The 25,280-nt window shown below is 56.0% G+C and overlaps 1 protein-coding gene across 6 annotated transcripts in view; it reads left to right on the top strand.

Annotated features, from left to right (window-relative positions):
- Nucleotides 1-25,280, top strand: part of RPS6KA2 (ribosomal protein S6 kinase A2) — a 349,946-nt gene that overhangs the window by 273,666 nt on the left and 51,000 nt on the right. For all 6 annotated transcript variants that reach the window (XM_078447561.2, XM_060617075.3, XM_060617077.3 and 3 more), the window contains 7 exons: nucleotides 3,059-3,139; nucleotides 5,366-5,445; nucleotides 7,920-8,026; nucleotides 10,302-10,339; nucleotides 13,996-14,138; nucleotides 20,091-20,161; nucleotides 22,861-22,949. In XM_078447561.2, coding sequence (XP_078303687.1) covers nucleotides 3,059-3,139; nucleotides 5,366-5,445; nucleotides 7,920-8,026; nucleotides 10,302-10,339; nucleotides 13,996-14,138; nucleotides 20,091-20,161; nucleotides 22,861-22,949 — 609 coding nt within the window. The remainder of the gene's footprint in view (nucleotides 1-3,058; nucleotides 3,140-5,365; nucleotides 5,446-7,919; nucleotides 8,027-10,301; nucleotides 10,340-13,995; nucleotides 14,139-20,090; nucleotides 20,162-22,860; nucleotides 22,950-25,280) is intronic.

Raw genomic sequence — 25,280 nt, 5'->3', positions numbered from 1 at the left:
CGAGGGTCTGTGTTCTCTGCTCTGCTGGAATCTGTGCCCACCGGCCCAGCTCCGGGCACCGCTGCTTCTCTCCAACGAGCCTCGTCTGCTCTCCCGTAAACCCAGGGCTGGATGATGTGCTCCCCGGGGTCCTCGCAGCAGAGAGGCCCTGCTCCTCTGGTACAGCCAGACGAGGACCCGCTGCGCATCACTGGGGTGCGGACGATGACGAGCCAGACCCCAGCCCCTGCCTGGTGCTTTGGTGCTGGGGGCTCGGGGCCGTGGGGGCACAGAGAAGGCTGGGCTGTGCAGGTGCCACTGGGAGACCCGCAGCCCTGCCCGCGGCCCTCTCTGCCAACACGCGGCCCTTCTGGGTCACCCGCAGCCACCGCGGTCACCGGGGTCTGGCATTGGGACGGGAACAGCAGCAGTGGAACGGAGGAGGAGTAGCCAAGGAAGCCCCGGGGGCGTGCAGCCCACCCCACAAATCAGCCCAACTCGGTGTGTGCGGCCAGGAACCTGCGTGCTACGTCCTTGTCCCCGTGACGACCCCGTGAGGCAGGTTCTGTTACCGTCTCTGCGAGGAGAATGCGTGGAGAGCAGCACCGCCTCCCGGTGACAGAGCCAGGACGTGTGCTCAGCGGCCACTGCTCCCCAGCAGGCGGGCAAGGAGTGCGCAGTCGCGGCCCCAAAGCCAAGGCGGACTCCAGAGAGCCCGGGTACCTGGAGGAGAGTGAAGCCAGCGTTAGAGCAGAGGGCAGGCGGCTGTCCTGTGACCAGCAGTGACAGAGGACTTCTTGTTTCTTTAATTTTGATAAGACGGACATAACGTCATGCTGACCATTTAACCATTTGCAAGTGGCATTAAATCCATTCACAGCGGGCGGCCGGGCGGCTCAGGTCACGATCTCACCGTTCCATGGGTTCGAGCCCCGTGTCGGGCTCTGTGCTGACGGCTCGGAGCCTGGGGCCCGCTTCGGACTCTGTGTCTCCCTCTCTCTCTCTGCCCCTCCCCACGCTCTCACTCTCTCTCTGTCTCTCATAAATAAACACTAAAATAAACCCATTCACAGCGTTACATAACTGTCACCACTGTCTATACCAGAACTTTGTCATCATCCCGAACAGCGACTCTGTCCCCATCCCCCTCCCCCACCCCTAGCTGCCACCCGGCTCCTTTCTGTCTCCAGGAATTTGACTACTGAAGGGACCTCGTAGAAACAGAGTCATAGAGTATTTGTTCTTTGGGGCCTGGCTTGTTTCACTCAGGATAATGTTCTCGGGGTTCGTCCGTGCTAACGCGTGTGTCGGCATTTTATTACTTTTTAAGGCGGAAGAGCGCCGTGCGGGTAGACCCCGTCGTATTTATCTGCTCGTCCGTTGGCGGACCCTTGGGCTTCCACCTTTTGGCCGCTGTGAGTCATGCCGCTGTGCACGTGGGTACGCTGGGACCCGAGTTCCTGGCTTCGGTTCTGTGGGACGTAGACCTACGGGTGGCACGGCTGGGTCGCGGAGCGGCTCCGTGTTTAACTCTCTGAGGAGCGCACGGTTTGTTTCGCACCGAGGCCGCACCGTGGTACAGCCCCACCCGCTTCCCCCCAGGTTCACGTCCTCGCAGCATCCTTGCCCGTGCTTGCCCACGTTCGTCGTCATTTATTACGGCCGTCCTTGGCGACGCGCTTCTTAAATAAACCTTTAACAGGACACGTCACTAGGCCAAATTGTGGAAGGATTAAACGCCTGGTCCAGTAACGCAACACCCGTACTCCTCACACTTAGGAACATTTGAGGAAATTTTCTCCCTCTGCTCACGGGGTGGTGCAAGGTCACCGCCCTCGGTGTATCGGTTTGCTCGTGGGAATTGTGGGGTTATTCTTATTCTCAAGTGGTGATCTCTTTTGGCTTGCTTATTTTTGCCTCAAAACGAATTCCATCTGTATTCCCAGATGGCTACGCTTTGGACAATGTCAGCACCAGAAAAGAGTAATACTGAAACTGGATAAAACGCACTAATTTTTTTAAGAATCCCTAGTGCGTAATTATCCTCAAGGACAGAGAGAAGCAGTCTTTCTCTTGATTTCCGGTTCCAGCAGGAATGGGAAGATCGCCATGTTGTGACCCTAAATGATGCAAGCAAGAATCACGTAGGAATGCTAATGCTCTTGGCTGAAGGAGTCGTGGGAGCCCACAGAGCCCTCCACACCGAGTATCACCCTGCAGCTCACTGACTATGTACAAAGGGACGTGTGGGGACACTGATGGCTTGCCCCCTTAATCACATCGTCAAGTTTAGCATCACGTAGCGAGGGTAACGCAGCACGCACACATCATCCGCTGTGATCGGAGACACGTGGCATCACCCAGCAGAGATCTCCCCCCAGAACGTTCAGCCTCAATCTTACAAAGCGTCCAGACCCGACCTCAGTTTGCAAGGAATAAAAGAGTTAGAACCACCTATTAAGCAACAATCAGACACAGCCAGAATGTGGAAGAGGCTACGAGAAGCTGGCCTGGCCTCACCGAAACGTCCACCGAACACGAGGGAAAAAACGTGGGACCGTTCTGTTCTAGAAGCAAATAGAATAAAGAATTGTAGCAACCGAATATAATGAGTGAACCTTGACCCCAGATTGGAAAAACCAACAGCTGTACATGACATGGCGGAGGGTGTGGAATACGGATTGGATCTTAGGTGACAGTGTGACATGATTGTGCGTCTTCTTAGAGGTCACGGCCGTGTCGGGGGTAACGTAAGAGACCGTCCTTCCTCCTAGGACGTGCTGGTGCAAATGCACCTAGGGGTCAAGTGTCATGGGTCGGCGATTTATTGTCGGAGTTTGGGCTAAAATGTGTGTATGTGTGAAGAGAGAGGAGGAAAGCAAGTGTACCAGAACGCAGACAGTTGTTGGCTGTAGGTAGACGAGTTGAGGGTGACCTTTATCCTAGTATTCCGACTTCTGTATATGCCTGAGAAGTAACAGAACGTCGCGGGAAGTTATTTGTAGCTAACGTTTTAGGTAACGTGCTCTCTAGGACGCCATTCTTGTCTCTTGAAAGCCTTTGTTTTTCTGTTTTGCAGTTCGGGACCGAGTCCGATCGAAGATGGAAAGAGACATTTTGGCAGAAGTGAATCACCCTTTCATCGTAAAGCTTCATTATGGTAAATAGAGTCAAACATAACCTACTTTTGAGAGGCCCTGACGCCACCTTCCCAAATCCAGGGAAAATGAAACCGCGTGCTGGGACAGAAGGAGAAACCCCCACCACCCACCCTGTCAAGGGCCTGCGTGGCGTGGGGCTGCCTCCTCTCTGTGGTCCCGTGATCTCTTCCGTGGTCTGCCTCTCTGAGGGAGCAGGATGCCCGGTTCTAATCGGAGACAAAAGTGGGGGGGGGGGGCCTCGACTTTGTTACTAAATTATCATCGCTGATATAGTAAAAAAAAAAAAAAAGTCTCTTGGCCTAGATTGGGGAGAATCTGTGATCTATTTTTGTGTTGTTTTAGAATGAAATGCCATATGACCCAGTAATTTCTTTAACCAGAATGGCATCACCTTCCGTATTTTAAGTGAAGGCTATGTTTCAAGCATCTTAAAGATAGTAGCTCACGGGACCCTCAAAACTTCCTTTCAAGGAGGTTACCGTTTCCATTTTCTGGAAGGGAAATGAGACACAAATCAAATAATTTTGATGTTTGCGGCCACATGCCTACTCTGCCACGCCGAATCCTCCTAGTTTGGTTTCGGTCTTTTCTCCCCTCGGGAAGCAGTAAGTGCAATCTTCAAATTAAAAGTAACGAATGAACGGGTGACTCAGGAGTCATGCCAGACCGCGTTAACACTTACGACCCTAGCGAATAACTAATATGCGGCAAGTGCAGGAGAAAAAGAAACAAAACGAAACCCCTACCTTGTCGGTTTCGAAGGCGCCGGGTGTGGGGCGTTGTCCGGGACGTTTACACAAATCAGAAGGAAGCAAAGGCATAAGCCGAGTCCAAAGATGGGAGGAGGGCAGAGACTTCTAGCTCCTCCTCGCTGTTAACTTCCGATATTGCTAAGAAAACACTTCAGTCTTGTGTAGAAAGTGTGTGGCCCATCTTTTCAGAGCTAGTACAAGTGAATATGAATGAGAACTTGCTGGAAGCCGGTGGTGAGCGAGACTTCTCTGGCTGGCAGGCGGGTGCCCCTGGGTCTGTTCCACCGTGTCACCTGGGCCAGCTGGCAGGCGGGTGCCCCTGGGTCTGTCCCACAGCATCACCTGGGCCAGTAGGTGGGTGCCCCTGGGTCTGTCCTGCACCTGGGCTGGCAGGTGCCCCTGGGTCTGTCACACCGTGTCACTTGGGTCGGCAGGTACCCCTAGGTCTGTCCCACCGTGTCACCTGGGCTGGCCGGCAGGTGCCCCTACCTCTATCCACAGGGGCCCGCGGGAGGCTGGCCCTGCCCCTGACACGCAGCCGTTTCAGCTGGTTTCCAGGGCGTTTCTCTGAAGAAGCACCGGGTGTCTTACCGGGATATTAATCGCACCTTCCGTGTCAGCTCTGTGGTTGATCAAATGCCATTTGCTCTCCTGCTGCCCGTCAAGCCCTAGGAGAGAGGATCCCACCCAGCCTCCGATTTATACAGTTCGGACGAGTCTTTAGTTAGAGGAGGTCTGTCTCTCCAGCCCTGGCTATTGCAGTGCGTCTAGCGTTTACTTCTAGAAAATAGAAGGCTCTCGAGTGCTCGGGGATATCGGGACCCCCGCAGCCTTACCTCCTGTGTGCCTAACACAGATGCCAGGGGGTAGATCGTCAGTAACGTTGAACTGACCGCCAGTGGTCAGCAGTGATTGGTTTCCCTGGACCCCCACATGCATGTCCAGCCCCCTCTGGAGCGAGGCACGCTGGCTGACCGGTGGGCAAGACCTGAAATTATAGGTCACGGTGAGCAAACCCCGGACGTGAGCCCCATTGCCGTGTCGCACAGCGGCCGAGCCGGCGGGTCACCGACGCCTCCGCGAAGGAAGGGAGCAGAGGACAGATTTCCCTGACCTGCAGCTATGCGGGGTGCAGCCGGGGAGGGGAGGAGGCTTGCTCCTGCGACCACGTGAGCCCGGAGCCCAGCATCGGCAGTGGGGGTCGGAGGAGCAGGCTGGGCCTGTAGACACTGGCTCCAGGCCGGTTCCAGCCCCTCTGGGATCAAAAAGGAAGCAGGCAGTGAAGGAGAGGAGAAAAGACCAGAGAGGTGAGCCTCCAGGCTCTTCCTGAAAGTGAGGGACACAGACAGACTCGTTCCTGCGGCCCTTCCCCCGGACTCTGCCCCGACCCCCGCCCGACCCCAGCCCTGCTTCTGGAAGGCTCCGGCATGTTCCGTGTGTGGCCCGGGATGCCGACCCTCCCTCCTTCCACAGCCTTTCAGACGGAGGGGAAGCTCTACCTGATACTGGACTTCCTGCGAGGAGGGGACCTCTTCAGCCGGCTCTCCAAAGAGGTGCGCGGGGCCGGGAGGGCGGAGGGCGCCCGCAGGAGGGGCGGGTGTGTGCTGCGTGTGACACTGTGTGCGTGACTGTGTGGTATGAGTGTGTGAGTGTGTATGTGTGTGGGGGAGAGCGTGTGGGAGTGTCAACATGCGCGCGTGCGTGTTCGCTGTGGGGTCATGTGTGTGTGTGTGCACACGCGCGCGCGTGTGTGTGTTAAACAGGCGGCACAAGGGGTGTGGCGCGGCAGTCTGTCGTCCTTCAGGGGCCGTGAGAGCACGGCCCCGAGGAGCCCCGCGAGGCTGCACACGTCCGTCGGTCCGTCCGTGGCTCTGTCCACCTCCCCGTGAGGAACGGACGCAAGCAAGGGGTCGTAGGAACAGGCGGGAGGGACTGTTTCACGGGGTCTCACTCTGCGTCGTAGGGAGACGCGACTCCCTCGCTGCCCACCCACCCTGGAGGTGCCAGATCTGCACACAGGGGGTCGCCACGACCGCCAGCCCCTTCCCGGCCCCAAGGCGTAGCCTGGACCTCACAGTCCCGACACGGGAGTTGTCCAGAACGCCACCCTGCGCGACACGAGAGCCCCCCGGCCCCTAATTGACGTGAAGAGCTCTCTGCTTTGTGGCGGGGGGAAAACCAGCCTTCTGCTGAAGGAGGCGGGAGCACCGGGCTTCCGACCTCCCGAGCCCTCTCACCCAGCGCAGGTGTTTACCTGGCTGTAACCGTGGGCTCAGAGTGCCCGCCCCCCTTTTCTGCCCCTCTCGCTCCTTTACCAGGGGACCCTTCCATCCTGCCTGGCCGTCCAACATGGACAGTAGGCGGTAGAGCAGGACTGGGGGTCCCAGAGCCCCCTGCACTGCTGTCTCCCTCCGTTATCAAGGGTCCCCCAGACCATGCACAAGTGATACATTGGGCTCCTTGCGATAGACGTAGAAGGCCCGGGGCTGGAGGAATCAGATCCGGGCTCTGCAGAGAGCCTCCCAGAGCGGGTGTCTGGTCCCTCTTGTGCTCACGTGTTTCCGAAGATGGCTTCTTGATCAAAAGGCAACAATAATCAGCAAAAAGCCCCATATGACCTACTAGGGGAGCGTGTGTCTCCCATGACACCCTTTATTTCAGAATCGAGGCAAAATTTCCACGTGTGGGCACGGCAGGTTCTCAGAAACAATACGGGAAAGTGCCTTTTTTCTGTTCCGTCTTTGAACGAGGCCGGTGGGCAGCGTCCTGCCGTGTTGGTCACTGCACTGACTTCCTTCAAGGACGGGCGTCCGTGGGGTGTTTCATTTCTGTGCAGAAACGACTTGTCGTTTGTACTTGGGGGCTATGCTGAGATGCGTCCTAGGAACCGGGCAAGTAGAGAAATACGGCTGCGCTCTGAGCTCAGAACGCAGACAACCCGTGACGGCTGTAGAGAGAGAAGTCAGATTAAAGAGAATCCAATGGCTATGGCAGAACTTGACCAAAAGTGAGCCCGCGGAATATGGTAGCCAGTTTAGAAAAGAAACACCCAGCCGGAAGAGGCAGCCTTTGAGCGTGGAGCGACGACGGGTGGGTCCAACAGCCAGAAGGCCAATGAGGATTGATGGCCCCAGACGTCGCTGCCCGGGACGATGGGGTGTGTGTCCCGACCCCGTGGGGAAGCGTCCCTTCTGTGAGATGGACGCCCCGCACCTGTGGCAGCCTGAAGTATCCGCCCCCCAGTTCCCCGAACTGCCCTTATTCTAGTTCTGTGCTCACCAGGGAGCCTCGTCTGCATCCAGAGAAGGAATTCAGCAATAATACGCCCTGGCGGTCTCTGTGACATTGGTTTCTCACAGTGAACATAAAAAAGCGGTTTGTGATAACAATCTGGCTTTCCAGTAAGGTGACTTTAAAAGCCACCCGCTGGTCCTTAACGGGACCGGAGGTACGGAACTGTCACCGAGATAATGGCGTTGACGTCTGCCGGGCACCCGGCCTGGCGTTTGCCTCGGCTAGCCCGCGTCGGGGTGCCCCCACGACTCTCCCCCACGTGCGGGTCGCCTTTGGCAGAACTCGCCTCACTTTGGGCGGACAGTGGGTTTGTGTAAACCTGGGGCGGGGTGGGGGGGGACGAGACCCGAGGTGCGTTCTCAGCAGCCCCTCATCCGGCCTCGCCTGTGCCGTTTCATAGCACAACCACTCACATCAAAATATACACCCAGAAACACCCCCCAGAGCCGCGTGAGCCACGGGGGCGAGGAGGAGGAGGAAACCAGGCTCCCCGCTCACGGGCTAAGTTCGCCGTCTTCGCGGGGAAGTAAGTGCTCTTCTGCATTCGCTGACCTCACAACTATGAAGAGAACTCCCTTTTCCGTCGTAAGAGCCCGAAGAGCACTGTGGGGGGAGCTGTGATCCCCTCCAGAGCGGAGGTAACTGAGCATGCACTCCGCAGGGCCGGGTCCGTCAGAACACTCCGGCCACAGGATGCGCCGAACAATCCCGCTCTTTCCTACTTTCTCACTAGGTGATGTTCACTGAGGAGGATGTCAAGTTCTACCTGGCTGAGCTGGCCTTGGCGTTAGACCACCTGCACGGCCTGGGGATCATCTACAGGGACCTGAAGCCCGAGAAGTAAGCGAGCGCGTGAAGGACGCCCCTCTGCACCCCCTTTCTCGCTGCCCCCGCCGGTGGCCGTCGCTCTCTGGTGGGTGCACCCCGGAGAGAGGGCTTGGGCCACCCTCTCGCGGACGCCTCCCACGCGGGTTCCACCTGTCCGCCCCCGGGAAGGTGTCCCAACGGGTGCGACTTATGCTGGGCGTCCCGCCCTTCCTCCAGAGCCTTTACTCTTTGATCCACACCGAGCTGAAGAAAAGACAGCTCTTCTCCGAAGCCATTTTTACCGGGTGTGGCGGTCGTTTGTGGGACATGCCCGGGTGACGTTGTGCCCGCACACGATGCAGCGTTCATTTGCCCAACACCGGTGGGAAGTTCAGGTTGTGGATGGCTTTGACTTAAGCACCTGCAGCAGTCAGCCACAGTAGAACACCACCGGCTGCACACGTAAATAATGTTTCCGTAATCACAAAAGGCCCTGTCTTCAGTGTCCCCACAGAGGGGACAGTCTCCTGTGAACTACAGCTGTGTCCCTTAGGGAGCGGTAGCAGGAGCGGAAGCAGGAGCGGATCTCACAGCTGCGAGCCCTGGGCGCCCGTTAGGCGTGCACCCCGGTTCTCTCTCTCTTTTAAAGGGCAAAGGGATCTTTACAGTTAAAAATAGTAATATTTAATAGCAGAGTGGAAGAAAGATCTTGTCATCAATTGGAATTAGTAGGAGATTAATCTTGAAAGTTGCTCCTTTCTGGGCAGAGATTAAGCACAACTGAAAGGCAGAGATGAAAATACTCGCTTCTTTCCTGATAACTTGTCTTCTTAATTATGTGCCGCAACATTCCCCTTCAGATTCCGTTAAAACAGTCGGCCTTTTTTTTAATCTCAGGGCATAGTTTTTAATCGTGGTAAGAAAAACAATATAAAATTAGCATCTCCACTAATTAAATTCACTTTTAAATTTTTTTAATGTTTCTTTTTGAGAGCGAGAGAGGTACAGAGCATGAGCGGGGCAGGGGCAGAGAGAGAGGGAGACACAGAGCCCGAAGCAGCTCCAGGCTCCGAGCCGCCCGCACAGAGCCCGACGCGGGGCTCGAACTCACGAACCGTGAGATCGTGACCTGAGTTGAAGTCGGAAGCTTAACTGACCGAGCCCCCGGGCGCCCCGACATCTTAACCGTTTTTAAGCGTGCAGCCCTGCGACACAAAACACACTCACACGGCTGCGTGGCGTAATCCACCTTCCAAACCGTCTCCTTGCAAAACTGAGTATCTGTCCCCGTGAGACACTCACTCCCCTCACCACCCTCCTGCCCCTGGCACCCCGACTTCTACTTCCTGCCTGTGAATCTGGCTGCTCTAGGCTCCCCCCGACCCCAACCCCAACCCCGACCCCCGTGTGAGGGGAATGCACGGCGTTTCCTGCGTTGTGCCTGGCTCACCGCACTCCGGTCCATCCGTGTGCTAGGGTGGGACGGTGTGGCTTCTGTCCATTCCCCTTCCTGGTCTCTTTAAGTCTGGGCTGGTACCCCTGCCACCCAGAGCTGATGGGACAGGATCTAATGACAGCAAAAGAAGGAATGGAAAGCTAGGAGCCCCGGGGACCCTGAGGGCTGACAGCCGGAAGAAGGGCCTCCTCAAGTGCCTGCGGGCCTGCGTCCGCCCTTCCAGACTCCCCCTCTGCCGGCCGGTGAGCAGTGCCCTCCCACGGGAGAGCCGGGCACGGAAAGGCCGGTGCCCCTCCCCCCCCCACCCCCACCCCAGGGCTTCTAGATGTCAGATGCCGCTGTGACAAGAGCTTGGACCCAGCTCCTATGACAAGGCGAAGCCTGCCGAGCCCCAGGGCTCCTCGGTGCCAGGGCCCAAGGTGTCACAGGCTCCCCAGAGCCTGGGGTGGTCACGAGAGCCAGGGTGGGGCTCACGGAGGGGCGACGGGAAGAAGTAGGGGGCCTCTGACCCAGAGAAGAAATGCACGAGGCTCCGGATCTGCACGGGCCAAGGCGATCCTGGACCCTGAAAATCACATTCCCCACACAGGACAGTCTGAAGGGTTCCCGACCCTTCCCGTGGGCTTAAGAAGGTCTCAGACCTGCAGGTCCCAGCTTTTGCCGGGTTTACCCCAAACACCGTGGATCTGAGTCCGCTCGTGCCCCGGCAGAAGCTGCTGGTGGGGGAGGCCGTACTGTGCAAGCCCACGTCGGTGCGTCGCAGGCGAGCCCGTGTGCTGACTGCCACCCAAAGTCGCGCCCGCCAGCCCGGCTGGGCCGCTCGTGAAGCATGCTTTCTCCTCTCTCTTTCAGCATCCTGCTGGACGAAGAGGGACACATTAAGATCACAGGTTTGTAAAGGGCAGCGGTGTCCCGGTGACTTCCCCCTGGCCGGGTAAATGGGGGAGCGGCCTGGACCCAAAGTCCCCCTGACGCCCACCTCGGCTGCTGTGTGTCTCTGATTTGGCGGGCGTTTTCACAGATGTGGGTGAGCTGTGTGTGTGTCCTCACAGCATCTGGAAATTCTCGAGCTTGCCGGGCTCCCTTCCGTTTCTCTCTCCTTCTGACCGAAGAACCTTCCAGCACCTTCCCTGCAGACTCGCAGTCCGGGCTGATTTGTAGCCCTCTTCTCCGCACCCCTTCCCACCCCCCCACCCCCCACCAAGGCCCCCTCTTCTCCACACCCCTTCTCCCCGAGGCCCCCTCTGATCCGCACACCTTCCCCCCCCCCGAGGCCCCCTCTTCTCCACACCTCTTCCTCCCCAAGGCCCCTCTTCTCTGCACCTCTTCTGCTCGAGGCCCCTCTTCTCCCCGAGGCCTCTTCTCCACACCCCTTCTCCCCAAGGAACCCTCTTCTCCCCACCCCTCCCCCCCTGAGGCCCTCTCTTCTCCACACCCCTTCCTCCCAAGGCCCCTCTTCTCCGGATACCTTCCCCCCCGAGGCCCCCTCTTCTCCTCACCACTTCCCTCTGAGACCCCCTCTTCTTGCACCCCTTCTCCCCGAGGCCCCCTCTTCTCCTCACCCCTTCTCCCCAAAGCACCCTCTTCTCCACGCCTTCTCCCTGAGGCCCCCTCTTCTCCACAACCCTTCCTCCCTGAGGCCCCCTCTTCTCCTCACCCCTTCTCCCCAAAGCACCCTCTTCTCCACGCCTTCTCCCCGAGGCCCCCTCTTCTCCACAACCCTTCCTCCCTGAGGCCCCCTCTTCTCCTCACCCCTTCTCCCCAAAGCACCCTCTTCTCCACGCCTTCTCCCTGAGGCCCCCTCTTCTCTGCAACCCTTCCTCCCCAAGGCCTCTTCTCCTCACCCATTCCCCTCCGAGGCCCTTTTTTCTGCACACCTTCCTCCACAAGGCCCCGTCTTCTCTGCACCCCTTCCTCCCCGAGGCCCCCACTTCTCCCCAACCCTTTGCCCCCAGGACCCACTCTTCTCCTCACCCCTTCCTCCTAAGCCCCCTCTTCCCCGCACCCCTTCTCCCCAAAGCCCCCTCTTCTCCACACCCTTTCCTCCGAGCTCCCTCTTCTCTGCACCCCTTCTCCCCGAGCCCCCCTCTTCCCCGCACCGCCTTCTCCCCAAAGCCCCCTCTTCTCCACACCCCTTCCTCCCCAAGGCCCCTCTTCTCTGCAAGTCTTCTACCGAAGCCCCTCTTCTCCCCGAGGCCTCTTCTCCACACCCCTTCTCCCCAAAGCACCCTCTTCTCCACACCCCTTCCTCCCAAGACTCTCTTCTCTGCATACCTTCCCCCCCAGAGGCCCCCTCTTTTCCTCACCCCTTCCCTCCGACGCCCCCTCTTCTCTGCACCCTTTCTCCCCGAAGCCCCCTCTTCTCCACAACCCTTCCTCCATGAGGCACCCTCTTCTCCTCACCCCTTCTCCCCAAGGCACTCTCTTCTCCACACCCCTTCTCCCTGAGGCCCCCTCTTGTCTGCAACCCTTCCTCCCCAAGGCCTCTTCTCCTCACCCATTCCCCTCCGAGGCCCTTTTCTCTGCACCCCTTCCTCCCCGAGACCCCCACTTCTCCCCAACACTTTGCCCCCAGGGCCCCCTCTTCTCTTCACCCCTTCCTCCTGAAGCCCCCTCTTCCCCGCACACCTTCTCCCCGAAGCTCCCTCTTCTCCACACCCCTTCCTCCGAGGCCCCCTCTTCTCCACACCCTATCCCTCCAAGCTCCCTCTTCTCTGCACCTTTTCTCCCCCAGCCCCCCTCTCTCTGCAACCCTTCCTCCCCAAGGCCTCTTCTCCGCACCCCTTCTCCCCGAGCCCTCCTATTCTCCGCACCCCTTCCCTCCGAGGCCCACTCTTCTCCGCACCCCTTCTCCCCGAGGCCCCCTCTTCTCCGCACCCCTACTCCCGAGGCCCCCTCTTCTCTGCAACCCTTCCTCCCTGAGGCCTCTTCTCCGCACCCATTTCCCTCTGAGGCCCCCTCTTCTCTGCACTCCTTACCCCCGAGACCCCCTCTTCTCACCCCTTCCTTCTGAGGCCCCCTCTTCTCCGCACCCCTTCCCCCCAAGGCACCCTCTCCTCCACACCCCTTCCTCCCGAGGCCCCTCTTCTCCGCACCCCTTCCCCCCAAGGCCCCCTCTCCCCCACACCCCTTCCTCCCGAGGCCCCTCTTCTCCGCACCCCTTCCCCCCAAGGCCCCCTCTCCTCCACACCCCTTCCTCCCGAGGCCCCTCTTCTCCGCGCCCCTTCCCCCCGAGGCCCCCTCTCCTCCGCAACCCTTCCCCCTGAGGCCTCCCCTCCCCTCTCCGTGGCCCCCACACAGTCTCGCTGCCACATGTCCCCACACCGTTTTCCCACAGGGGAGTTTTACCCAGTGCCAGTACCGGGCACGGTGCATCTAGTCCCTGGCAATAAATATCGATTATACATCTTTACGTGCTTGTTAATGTTGAAAGTTAGGTCTAAAATTTCTCATGAGCTTCTGTACGGGATCCTGACTATCCGTTTAACCGGACCTTGCCTGGCACGGCTGTAGGGCACCTGTAATGTCCTGTCATCAGAGTTATGGGCCTTTGGTGGAGGTTTAAGCTTCTCTTAATACTTCAGAAGTTTTCTTTGCCAAACGAGGAACTGCACATAGAATATAGACGTGACACTTGTGTGCGGTGTTTGCGAATAGCCCTGAGCTCCCACGTCAAATGTATCTATGATGTTACAGGGTTTGGGCTTTCTCTGATCAAGTGATCATGCTTCTGTTGTTATTATTATTATTATTATTACTCCTGACCCGGGGCTAATCCTGTGTCATGATTGGCCGTTTGGGCCAGGCGCCAATTACAAACAACCCTCCCAGGCGCTAATGTGCAAAGCAAGTCGTTCCGCTGGAGGAAGCACATCCACCCATAGGTAGTGTGACCTCCCTGCCCGGCCTGTGACCTCACGCCACCCTCACCGGGCCCTGAAGGACATGATGGATCGTGGCCTTCTTCCCAAACACGCTGAAACCGAGGGCCACCGTCCTGAGAACCACGTTCCCACGACCTTTGCCCACCAAGTGCGTGGCCACGCCCGCTGTGCCAGAAGGGAGACCCTCGTGGGGATTTCCTGGGGGTCGGGGGGAGGGGTGGCCGCCCACCCCACGGCAAATGCCATCTTCCCTTTGTGCCTCAGCGCCGGGGACCACATTCCCCAGCGGCCCGTGCCTGGAACCCCTTCCGGCCCTTTACTTCAAGCTAACCACCTCCGTCCGTCCCAGCGGACCAGGGGCCACGTGCTTCTCTGTCCCCAGGCCTGCTTGTCGGTCCCCAAGAAGTGCCATCCCTTGATCCTGTTAGCAGGCACTCCTGGGTTTGTAGATTCTTGAAAGACTCTGTAACTTACCGTGTGGGGGCACGATGACGCTTGCTTCCAAGGAGGGTTCTGTGCTGGGACAGAGCGGGCGGGAGGGGTGACACGTGCGGGCAGAATTCCCCCACGTGACGGGGGAGCTGGCGGGTCGGGAGCCCACACAGACGCGGTCCTGACTGCCGCCCAGACTGAAGCAGCGCCCTGTGCTGTCCCTCTTTTAGATTTCGGGCTGAGTAAGGAGGCCATCGACCACGATAAGAGAGCTTACTCCTTCTGCGGGACCATAGAGTACATGGCACCCGAGGTGGTGAACCGGCGGGGACACACGCAGAGCGCCGACTGGTGGTCCTTCGGTGTGCTCATGGTAAGGGTCCTCCCCGTCCGCGTCGCTGTCCCTTGTGGCCGGTCCCCAGGTTGGCCCAGAGGCCCACGGATGACCAGGGAAAACAGTGTTTGGGATGTATACGAGCAGTGTGGCTGTGCGACCCGGGGACGGGGAGGAGGCCACCAGATTCCTGCCCCTGCCCCTCCTGGCCGCCTCCCTTTCTGCCCATCCCTAATTCCACCATCAGGAAACGGAACTGGGTTCACGTAAGGACCCACAGGTACTAAGAGTCAAAGCTTCCTTGTACTTAACAGTCGTACAGGCTGAGCATGAGGGTTTTAAGGGATGCGGTGATCTTCGTATTAAAGACATTTGTCACGCACAAAATCCTTCTGCCTAGTCGCAAAACTTAACGTGAGCCAAGATATACATGGAGTTGGACATTTTTACATCTACGTCTAGAAACTTGACTTTTCTTTAGCTCGTGTGTTCACACAGCTCAGACACAGACACCGCCCAGCCTGGGGCGTCCTGTCCCCAGATGGTCCTTCCTCTCCCTTCCTCGTGCCCCATCACTCCGCCGTCCTCCCCGACAGCACTACGCTGGGGGCCCTCCGTGCTCCCGTGCCCTCAGCGCACACCAGACTTCTCGGCTGGCGTGAGGCACAGCCTGTGCGTCCCAAGCCCAGCTTCTGTGCGTCCAGGCCACCACACCACATGCCTCACTTCTGTGTCCGACGCCCAGGGTTCTGGGCACCCTGTCTGGGTCCTCTTGGCACTTTGACACATGGCCGCTATAAATCCGTCATGTTGCAAATACCCACGGGGAGTGTCTCCCCAACACAGGCACTTGGGCACCACCCCGTCGGACCCCATCACGGAGAGCAGCGCCCACGCTCGGGGAGCTCCGTGACTGTGGGCTCTCACCTCAACCTCCTCCCGGGGTCCCCTGCCCTTCCTCGTCCCAAAGCTCTAGGAGAGCTCTGGAGTTTGGAGAATATCGCACGGACGTCGGTCCTTTGCTTTTCCCGAGGAGACCTGGTTCCAGCAGCATCTGGCGTCATTGACGCAGCAGGAACCGGGAGCTCTTGGCTCCGGGCATTTCTCACTGAGTTGGCGGGATGATCCGGTCATTTGGGTTGAAAAGACTCCACAGTCAGGGGCTCTTTGCAGCCGGGGAAGCGAACGGGTCCAGGACTGTTGTGCTCGGCGGCAGGAAGCGGGAGGGGGCGTCACCGTGATAACAGGGTCTCATGGCACTGAGTTTACAAGGCGCCTCCCTTCCTTCTCATCCCATCTGAACCAAAAAAATCATTAAGTTATGTGGGAAAGATCTCATTCTTTCTGTTTATAGAAGTGGAAACGAAGGCTCAAAGAGCTTGAGTGATTAAGATCATATAATTGTTCTAAAAACCACGTTCTCATGTAGACCTGCCCACCAATCCCTTTAGCCCCCAGCGGTAACCAGCTTGCAGCCAGATGTGACGATGCCTGTTTTCCTTTGGGCAGCACCAGGAGCGACTTCCAAATTCCCACTTGCAAAGAGAGATGGGTCTAGGGTGGCATTGGTGTCGCGCCTGAGCTCGGACTCGGGAGGAGATCGGTTTAGGGCCTGCCGTGTGTATACGGTGCCCTCCACCGGCTTCGTTAAAGGGCGGGTAGGACCACCAAGGGAGCACCGCCAGGAAAGGTCTGCACACTGCAGGGGTCGCCGCCCGTCCCCTGCACGTCCTCACTGAGGGGCTACCCCCAGACCGTCTGATGGCCACAAGTGCCCTCCAGGCTCGGACGAAGACGCCTGCATGGATGGTGGAGGCCCTCGTCCTCGAACAAAATTGTCTGAAGTTAGGTCCTTGAGGCTGGAAAAGAACTTGAGCGGTAGTGGTGGTCTCCATGGCAACAGTAAATCGCTAACATCTCCACACTAGCCTGGAACTCCGTTTTCAGGAGGACGTTGGGATTGTGCTTTGTGGGTGCTTTGTAGACATCGGAATGCTCCGAGGTCGTAAGGGAGAGGCCCTTAGATTTTTCTCTCATTTCTTAGCCACTCACACCGAGCGTGCGTAGATGTTCACACGCAGGTGTCTGTGTAAATTGTTCGGCACATACAGCTGGCTCGGGCTCAGGAGCTACCCTGGGAAAGGAAATGAACGCCTGCACCTCTGCCCTCAAAGGACCAGGTCATGTAGCCTTCAAGTGCTCAGAGCAGGGGTGATGCACAGTGGGTGCTGAGGGTTGTGGACTAGTCTGTGCTCTGTGCCCTCCGACACACATACACACAAACTTATACACCCCTGCTGAGGGGCACCTGGGTGGCTCAGTCGGTTAAGCATCCGACTTCAGCTCAGGTCATGATCTCACGGTCCGTGGGTTCGAGCCCCGTGTCGGGCTCTGTGCTGGCAGCTCGAAGCCTGGAGCCTGCTTCGGATTCTGTGTCTCCTTCTGTCTCTGCCCCTCCCCCACGCACGCTCTGTCTCTCTCTATCAAAAAATGAATAAATGTTAAAAAAAAATTAAAACAAAAACCACACCTGCTGAGCCCAGGCCAGCCCTGCCCCACCCCGGGTACGGCCACCATCCCAAACATCCCATTTCCTTGTAGGATTTGTCCTTGTCCATTTTCACATTAAGATGTAACTTGCCCTTGATTTCTTTTTTAAGAATGTTGATCAGCCAAACGAACTTGAATTGTAGGTTCCCTGCTATGAAGTGTGTCCCTTATGGAGAACCTTCTCGTTCCACCACTCCCGGCATCGTTTGGGTGCCTTCCGTGGTGTCGTGTCTGTGCCGCAGGGCTGGCCACTCTCTTGAGGCTCATCAGATGTCCCTTCAGACAGGGCTTTCTACCCCAGCACTGTTGAGGTTTGGGGCTGGACAGTTCTTTGGGTGGAGGCTGTTCTATGCATCGTAGGATGTTAAGCAGCATTCCTTGCTACTCAGTAGACGTCATGGGCACCTACACCCCCAACCTCCCCAGCTTGACCATCAACCTGTCCCCAGACATTGGGAGATCCCCCCCCTACAGGAACAGCCTCCCCCACTGAGAACCACTGCTGTAGATACGTCAAAATATTTATCCTTCTGTACATTTCCACAGCCTGCCCTGGTGCCGACCTGTGAATGGACCTCTTGGGGAACCACCAGCACGTGTCCTGGTGTGTGGGACCCCAAGGCCGATGATGGCTTATATCAGTTTGCCCTGGAAACCTTGGTCGGTCTCGGTATTGTTGAACACCAGAGCAAAACTCTGACTGCATATAATGTCCCAGGAAAGCACATCAGTAAGGCCCTGATTTCCTGGGATCCTTAAATACGGAGAAAGTGCTGAGCGGCTTTGTTGAGAACAGTAATACCGAAAACTGAAATGATCTCCTTTCTCCACGTGTGACAGAGAGGGAACCTGTAAGGGGGCTGGAAGTGGGGAAAATAGACTCGTGTGGGGTTCATCACGATCACCACCACCAGCATTTCTTCATCACCAAGCATTTAGTGGACACCCACGTTTGCCGCTGTGTTAGATGCTCATGAATAGTGCGTGACCTCCCCCTGTGTTGCAAGGGGAAGAACAGGGGAAGGAGGGAGAGAAACACAAAGGCTGTGGATCCCCTGGGGTCATAGTCAAAGCGAAGAAGGAATCACCAGGCGAATGCTGCAAGTTGCTGGTTGACCCACGATAAAGGGTTACATGAGGCACAGATGTTCGGGATGGGCCCCGATTTTGTAGCAATGAGTTCTCAAAGGCTTTTCCTTGCCATGGAATTTCATTCCTGAAGGAAGAAAGGAGAGAGAAAGAAGGGTAGAAGCAAAATAGGAAGGGGGTTTTCTTTGCTAATAGGATTCTATTTTAAGAGATACTTTGATTTCTACGATCAACGTATAAACTTTCATCTAGTTTTGTCAGATGAATGGCTCATCTGCCAGAGCGTTCTACCCTTCCATTTAATTATATTTGTCTATTTTTGGATCATCTTCTGGACTCTCTGACTCTCCGTTTTTATGGCTTGTAGATTGATTGATTGCCTGCAGTCTGTGTGTTTTCACCGAATGAGTGCACACGGGAGGGACAGCAGGTGTTAGCACAGAGGAATGCTTCACACATCTCAACAGGAAGGAACTCTTAACATTTCTTTTCAGATTTTACCTTCAAAAAGCAAACCAAGAGTATTAATAAGGCCTTAACTACACTCATTGCTTTCGGTTGGTTAATTCCACTCCCGGCAGGCTGTCATAAGGGTAACTCCATGGGGTAGGAAAGCTTTTAGGTACATTTCGGCATTACTTATAATAGCAGGAAATTGGAAACGTTCTAAGTGTCCAACAACAAATAAACGTGTTTGGCATAGCCACACATAAAGTGATGTTATGAAGATTTTCCAATAAGCATTGGAAGCCTTTATATTGTTCTAGGAAAGGTTGGTATATAAAACCTTATCTGTGTTTTTAAAAAACACAGCTTCAAGAAAGTAGTAGACGGAAATAACAAATATTAATTGTGGCTCTCCCCGGATAATGGGATTGTGGGTGATTATTTCGGTCTTTCTACTCCGATGTCGTTCTCGAGTTGTTCCTAATGCGGAGGAGAAGATACCGCGGGATAAATTTTAAAGGAACAGAGACATGCAGTCGGAATCAAAACTAAGGCAAGTTTAGTAAGATCATACCAACACCCGCCCCGAGGCGTTTCCTTATACAGTTTACCCTTGAACCGCACAGGGCTAAGGGGCACTGACCTCTGAAGGTAGTTGAAAATCCACATACAACTTTGACTCCCCTCAAAATTAACTAACAATAGCTTAGTGTTGACCAGAAGTCTCACAATAACATAAGTGGTAGATTGACACATATTTCGTGCATTATATGTGTTACGTACTGTATCCTCACCGTAAAGTAAGGTGAAGAAATGTTGTTAAGAGAAAATCATAAGAGAAAACACGCCTGTGGTGTATGTAGCACTGTATTTACCAAAACATGACCTGCACGGAAGTGGATTATTTCACACCCGTGTCGTTCACACCCGTGTCGTTCACATCCGTGCTGTTCACACCCATATTGTTCACAACTGTGTCGCTCATACCCATGAGTCACAGCTGTGTTGTTCCCGGCGGTGTCGATCTCACCCATGGCGTTCACACCCGTGTCATTCACAGCCATGTTGTCCCCGCCTGCGTTGTTCACACTTGTGTCGTTCACGCCGGTGCTGTTCACACCTGTGCTCACACCCGTGTCACCCACACCCGTGTTGTTCACACCCGTGTTCGCGCCTGTGCTGTTCACACCTGTGTTCAAGGCTCAAGTGTAATTGACAAGGACGTGAAGACGCGGCCTCTGTCAGATTCAGCGTCCCATTTTCAAGGACAGGGTTTGGTGGCACGCCTGCCCTCGTTCTTTCTCAGAAGGGGGCAGGTGCGCACCTCGTCCAGGTCGTACCCTGCGGGTCCAGGCCACCCTTCCAAGCCCGTGCAGTCCGGGCTTTCCCGTGCTCGGGACAGGCGGGCCCTCGATTCTGTCTCCGTCCCGGAGGCCGTCCCGGCAGAGGTCAGCTTGTTATTTTCAGCGTGGCCCTGTTGGAGACATTCCTGGCGCCATGCTGTTCTCACTGGACGTTCTTAACGGACCAAAGTCACTCTGCCCCGGCCGCCTCCACAGCACCCACCAGAGAAGGACGGGAACGGGGTCCTCCACCGGCCCCGCGGAAGGGGGACGGCCCCGCCTCCATCCCCTTCCCCAGCGAGTCTCGTCTCCACGGCGCTCGGCCGGCCTCTCCTACCACGGCCGGGGTACGTCCTGGGTTGCTGGCTTGTGCGCCTCCCCGCCCAACTTCGAGCGCCATGAGGCCGCTCTGCTCTCTGATGGGCACCAAGCGTGTCGGCCAGCGCCTCCGCCGGATTGATTGGGATTTTGAAAGGACACGTGAACTTTGGCTGCATTTTGCCCACCTGGGGGTCTCTGCCGCTCTGAACACTCACCCTCCTTGTTCTGTGTTGCTCTGCAGTTCGAGATGCTCACGGGATCGCTGCCGTTCCAGGGGAAGGACAGGAAGGAGACCATGGCCCTCATCCTCAAGTGAGTAGGAAACACCCACCCTTGGGGACCTATCCAGTATGCCCAGCACCTTCCAAAGCAAGAGCTTCGGTCTTGGAAGCCCGGGTTGTTAAGTAGGCATCAGCAACAACCGTGATATGCATACTTGGTGTTTTCGCTGCAGGGGAGACGCTGACGGGGATCCCCGAGTGACCCTGGTGAAGCGCAGATAACGTTTTCCATCAGCGAAATCGCGTGTGGTGTCAGCGGCAGGGAGTGTGGTGATCAGGGACCTTCCGAAACAAAGTACAGATTCGGAAGGGCAGAGGACTTCGGGGCTCCAGAGAGCACAAGAGCGGGGGTTCCTTTCTTTCTCTGCCTCTTGACCCCGTTCGTTCAGGTCCCTGAGCTCTCCTGCCTCACGTTGGCAAGGAATCACGTTGCCCACGTGACTGGACAGACGCACAATTTTCTGTTCAGTTCTCCCAAAGAATCAATTACCGTGCAAGTGGCTGTTGCTCTTAGCGTCCCGGAAAGACGTGTAAACCCAGTGCCGGCCCTGCGATGACACCTTAAACATGAGCAGGCTCCGTGTAAGCACGATGTCAGAAGGGAGAGCTCCAGGAGGAGAAGACAGGAGCGTGGATGGGGGTAGAGAGGCGGCTGGAAACAGGTGGCCCCTCGCTCCAAACTAATGTCCCTCTGCTGCGCGAGGGCGTAGAGAAGCCGTAAAGCTGCTGGTCCTCGTGACCCGCTCTCACAAACCCTGCAGGTGGACACGACACTTTTATAAAAGCAGGAGGCGCCTAAAAAGCTTAAGTTTTTGACGGTTGCGCCATTGTATAAGCGGGAAGAGAGAAAGGAGTGGAGGAAAGCCCACAGAGAGGATTTGATCAGTGTCTTCCTCTGTTGTGGGCGACAGATCTGTGGCTGCGGTCTGCTATTTTTGCACTGCTTACCTGTGCGACTTTTAATTTGAAGGGGGAACATGAGCTGTACTTTCTCTAAAACTAGAATAATTCCCTCCGGCTAATCCTGTGTGTGGACTCGTCGCTTGGGAGTGGCTGAGCATTTCTTAAAGTCAACACCAAGCTGTGGTCCCATGGCTCCCAGGACACATTCTGGGGACCCCGGGGACCGAGAGCTCAGGCTCCCATCAGGCTCCTCCTTTCCTGGATTTTTTTTCTTTTTTTGCAGTCATTTGGGTCAATTAGATTACTGGGTTTTATTTTATTTTCATTTTATGTTTTTCATCACAGTAGGTTGATAAGCGTACATTAACTTTTTGAGGAACCTCCACACCGTTTTCCAGAGCGGCTGCACCAGTCTGCATTCCCACCAACAGTGCCGGAGGGTTCCTCTTTCTCCGTATCCTCGCCAACCTCTGTTGCTGCCTGAGTTGTTGATGTTAGCCATTCTGACAGGCGTGAGGTGGTATCTCACTGTAGTTTTGATCTGTATTTCCCTGATGATGCGTGATGTGGGGCATCTTTTCACGTATCTGTTGGCCATCTGAAGGTCTTCTTTGGAAAAAATTCTATTCATGTCTTCTGCCCATTTTTTAGTTGGATTATTTGGTTTTGGGGTGAGGAGTTGTGTCCATTCTTTATGTATTTTGGATACTAACCCTTTATCCGATACGTCATCTGCAAATATCTTCTCCCATTCTGTCGGTTGTTTTTTTTTTTTTAGTTTTGTTGATCGTTTCCTTCGCTCTGCAGAAGCTGTTTATTTTGATGTGTCTCCAATAGTTCATTTTTGCTTTTACTTCCCTTGTCTCCGGAGACATACCTGGAAAGATGTTGGTACGGCTGATGTCAGAGGTGTTGCTGCCTGTGTTCTCTAGGACTTTTATGGTTTCGGGTCTCACATTTAGGTCTCTCATCGATTTTGAGTTTATTTGTGTGTGTGGTTACGAAAGTGGTCCAGGTCTATTGTTCTGCATCTCGCTGCCCAGTTTTCCCAGCACCACTTGCTGAAGAGACCGTCTGTTTCCCACTGGATATTCTTTTCTGCTTTATTGAAGATGAGTTGACTATGTATTTCTGGGTTTATTTCTGAGTTCTCCGTTCCATTGATCTGTGTCTGTGTTTGTGCCCGTCCCATACTGTCTTGATTAGTACAGCTTTGTAATGTAGCTTCAAGTCTGGAATTGTGATGCCTCCAGACTTGGTTTTCTTTTTCAGAAGTGCTTTGGCTATTTGAGGTCTTTTGTGGTTCCATCCAAAGTTTAGGATTGTTTGTGCTAGCTCTGCGAAGTCCCAGATTTTCTTCCTGGTACTGCAACAGATCGAACACAGAGGTAGATAAGCATATCTGCCTTTCTCTCCTCTCACCCAGAAGAGATTCCCGAACTGTAAACAATATCACTCTTCTAGCCAAACCTTTTGTTGTTATTTGGAAAACGTGGTTCATAGCGTAGTAACGTAGTAAAACATCATTTAAAATGTTACTTATGTTAATGGGATTCTTAGTGTTTCTTTTTAATGGTTGCATTAGTTTTGAAGCGAATTATTCAATCGCTATGGTAAAGATTTCTCTCCTCGAACCCACATAAACAGAAGTTCTTTGATGCCTGCCGTGACTTCTAGGGCGCAGAAGGGCCCTAAGGCCAGAGAGTTTGGGTGCTGCTGCTCTGGGTCACGTCGGTTTGATCTGTTCATGCTGACTGAGCAGGATCGCAAAGTGCCGGAGAAAACTCTGGCCGTCCTTCTCATCCTAAACTACAACTCCGTTTTCAGAGCCAAGCTGGGCATGCCACAGTTCCTCAGCACCGAAGCCCAGAGCCTGCTGAGAGCCCTCTTCAAACGGAACCCGTGCAACCGTCTGGGTAAGAGCCCGCATGCGCCCCGGGACCGCAAGGGCCACCCGCCCGCCCACCTCTACTGCCTGCCTGCACGTTTTGCCAGGTTCACTGAGAGCAAGGGGCCTGAGTCGGGTGTGCAAATGCCCTCTCGCGTCCAAACTACAAGGACTTCGAAGACACAGTCTCTGGCCAAGGGTTATTAGCTATTTCCTAAAAGGCACTGTTTTTGCACAAAAGGGTGGAACTTGTTTCTACTCGTTTTACGTTTAGAGCCCCGCAAACCTAGCACAGGACGGCTGAAAGCTGCCTCTTGTCCAGTCCCCCTTAAGTTAATACATCCTAACGTGTGTGAAAATCGAGATTTACGTGAATGTTAGCCAAGCGCTAATCCACTTTCAGAATCACTCTCCGCGAAAGGTTTCCCCCGGCTGCCTCTCGGTGGACTCCTCCTCCTGCAGACGCACGGGTTGCCTAGGACTCCCGCGAGAAACACAGCTGCCGAATCCTCTTTGCCCGCTTGCCGCTTTCCATCCCTCGTTGTCACGGGCACCTGCGTGCGTGCTGAGCGTAGTGACGCGTGGTCAGCGGTCAGCAGTGCGGTGGGGCCGTCGGGCGGGAGGAGGTGCCCGGCCCGGTGCCCACTACGGGGGGAGCTGGAGAGCAAGGACACGAGCAGGCCCCGTCCTGGTGCCCGCATAGCGCCAGGCCCTGCTGTCCACAGAGGTGATGGAACGACGTATTAACACTCGGCAAAACCCACCAACGTTTTAAACCGTTTATGTTGCTCTATCAGGAGATGTTACTTCTAGAAGTCCATCCAGCCTATAAGCTGCGTGTATAAAAAATGCTTGTTTAGCAACGACCTAGAAATAAGGCATATGTCCAACAGTAAGGGCACCGTCAAGTAAATTACGGCACGTCGTCCCAGACCTACAGGGCAGCCGTTTAAATGGGGTATGCTGTCCCCAGGTGTCCCCGCGATGGCACCAGTGACCTCTCAACTGGGTAATTCTCTCTCGTGGAGGACCATCTTGCACTGCAGGATGTTCAGCGGCATCCCCGGCCCCTCCCTCGATGCCTCCCTCCCCCTGCCGTAGCAAGTACAACCGTCTCTAGCCTTGACCCTGGGGACAGCCCCCCGGTGAGACCCTGGTTCTGTAAACCCGGCTAGAGAGATGCCCAGCATCTATCTAGTTGCAGAGATGAGCTGCTACAGAGTCCAAAGGCATCCCAAGGTGGAGCCCGTACCCATTTAACAGCAGAGGCGGCCTCTGCAAGGGGGTGTGGGGAGACCCACGTGAGCCCCGGCCCCGAACACCCACCTTGCACAAGCCACGGGATGGTGTCTGTTAAACGGCTGTGGTCGGATGACTTTGACTCAAACCAGCCAGCGTGATAACTGTGCACCTCTTAGGGGCTGCACCAAATAGGGGCCCAGAGGCCGGACCCTAAAGGTGGGGCCTGCTCACTGGGCCACAGGCACTTCCCTGGAGGCAAGGCCGAGGCCCTCCCCGGAGAGCAGCTCTGGTCACTGAGCCACCAGGTGCCAGTGGGCAGGGCAGGGAGCCTTGAGGTCCAGGATGGGGCGCACCCCGGCCTCCACGGTGGGTTTTACACTGCGCTGACAATCAGGGGCTGTCGTGGTGTCTCTGCGTCCAGCTCGTGATCCGGAGGAACCCTCCAGGGCTAAACAGAATCTCCTCCACCTTGTTTCGGGCAGTGAAGTCCCAGACGGGACCTAAAGACTCTGGCCAAGAATCGTCAGGACCCCTCCTTGTCCTGGCTCTGACCGAGGCAAGGCCGGGGCCCTCGATTCTGAGCCATGCAGCGACGCCTGCACCAGGCCCTTCCGTTAGGAACCGGGCTTGCCCGCTCCCTGGCCGCGTGTGCCTGCACAGGCAGGCTCGGGAGGGCGGGAAAGGCTTGCCTCTCTCTCCGCCTTGGCGGTCTCCCCTACACGGCACGGGGCTGCTGCAGACAAGGCCCTCACGTCACCGTGGAGCCACCCTGCCCTGCGGGTGAGGGCCACGGGGGCAGCGGGAGAACGCAGCCCCAGGAACGCAGATGGGGAGTCGAGGGCCCGCGTCTGACCCTTCGTCCTGGAACTGCTGTCTCGTTGCAATTTTGCCAAACCCCGTGTGGCCTGGCCCGGGCGCCTCCGCGAGAGAGCAGACGCTCACATCCGTCCCCGTGGCCTCTGGGGAGGAGGTAGGCAGCACCTGGTAATTGCGAGAGGTGTTTTAAGACCTAGAAGCAAACAGTAAATGCGTCCCTCCGTTGGGTGTGTTCACTCCCTCCAGTTCATCCCTGAGCATCACACAAAGATCGTGACCGTTTGCCTGTTTCTGATCTGAC

Source organism: Panthera onca, chromosome B2, assembly GCF_046562875.1.
Source record: "Panthera onca isolate mPanOnc1 chromosome B2, mPanOnc1 haplotype 2, whole genome shotgun sequence".
Taxonomy (NCBI): domain Eukaryota; kingdom Metazoa; phylum Chordata; class Mammalia; order Carnivora; family Felidae; genus Panthera; species Panthera onca.
The sequence above is the reverse complement of the archived record's forward strand: the minus strand, read 5'-3'. Positions and strand labels throughout refer to the sequence as shown.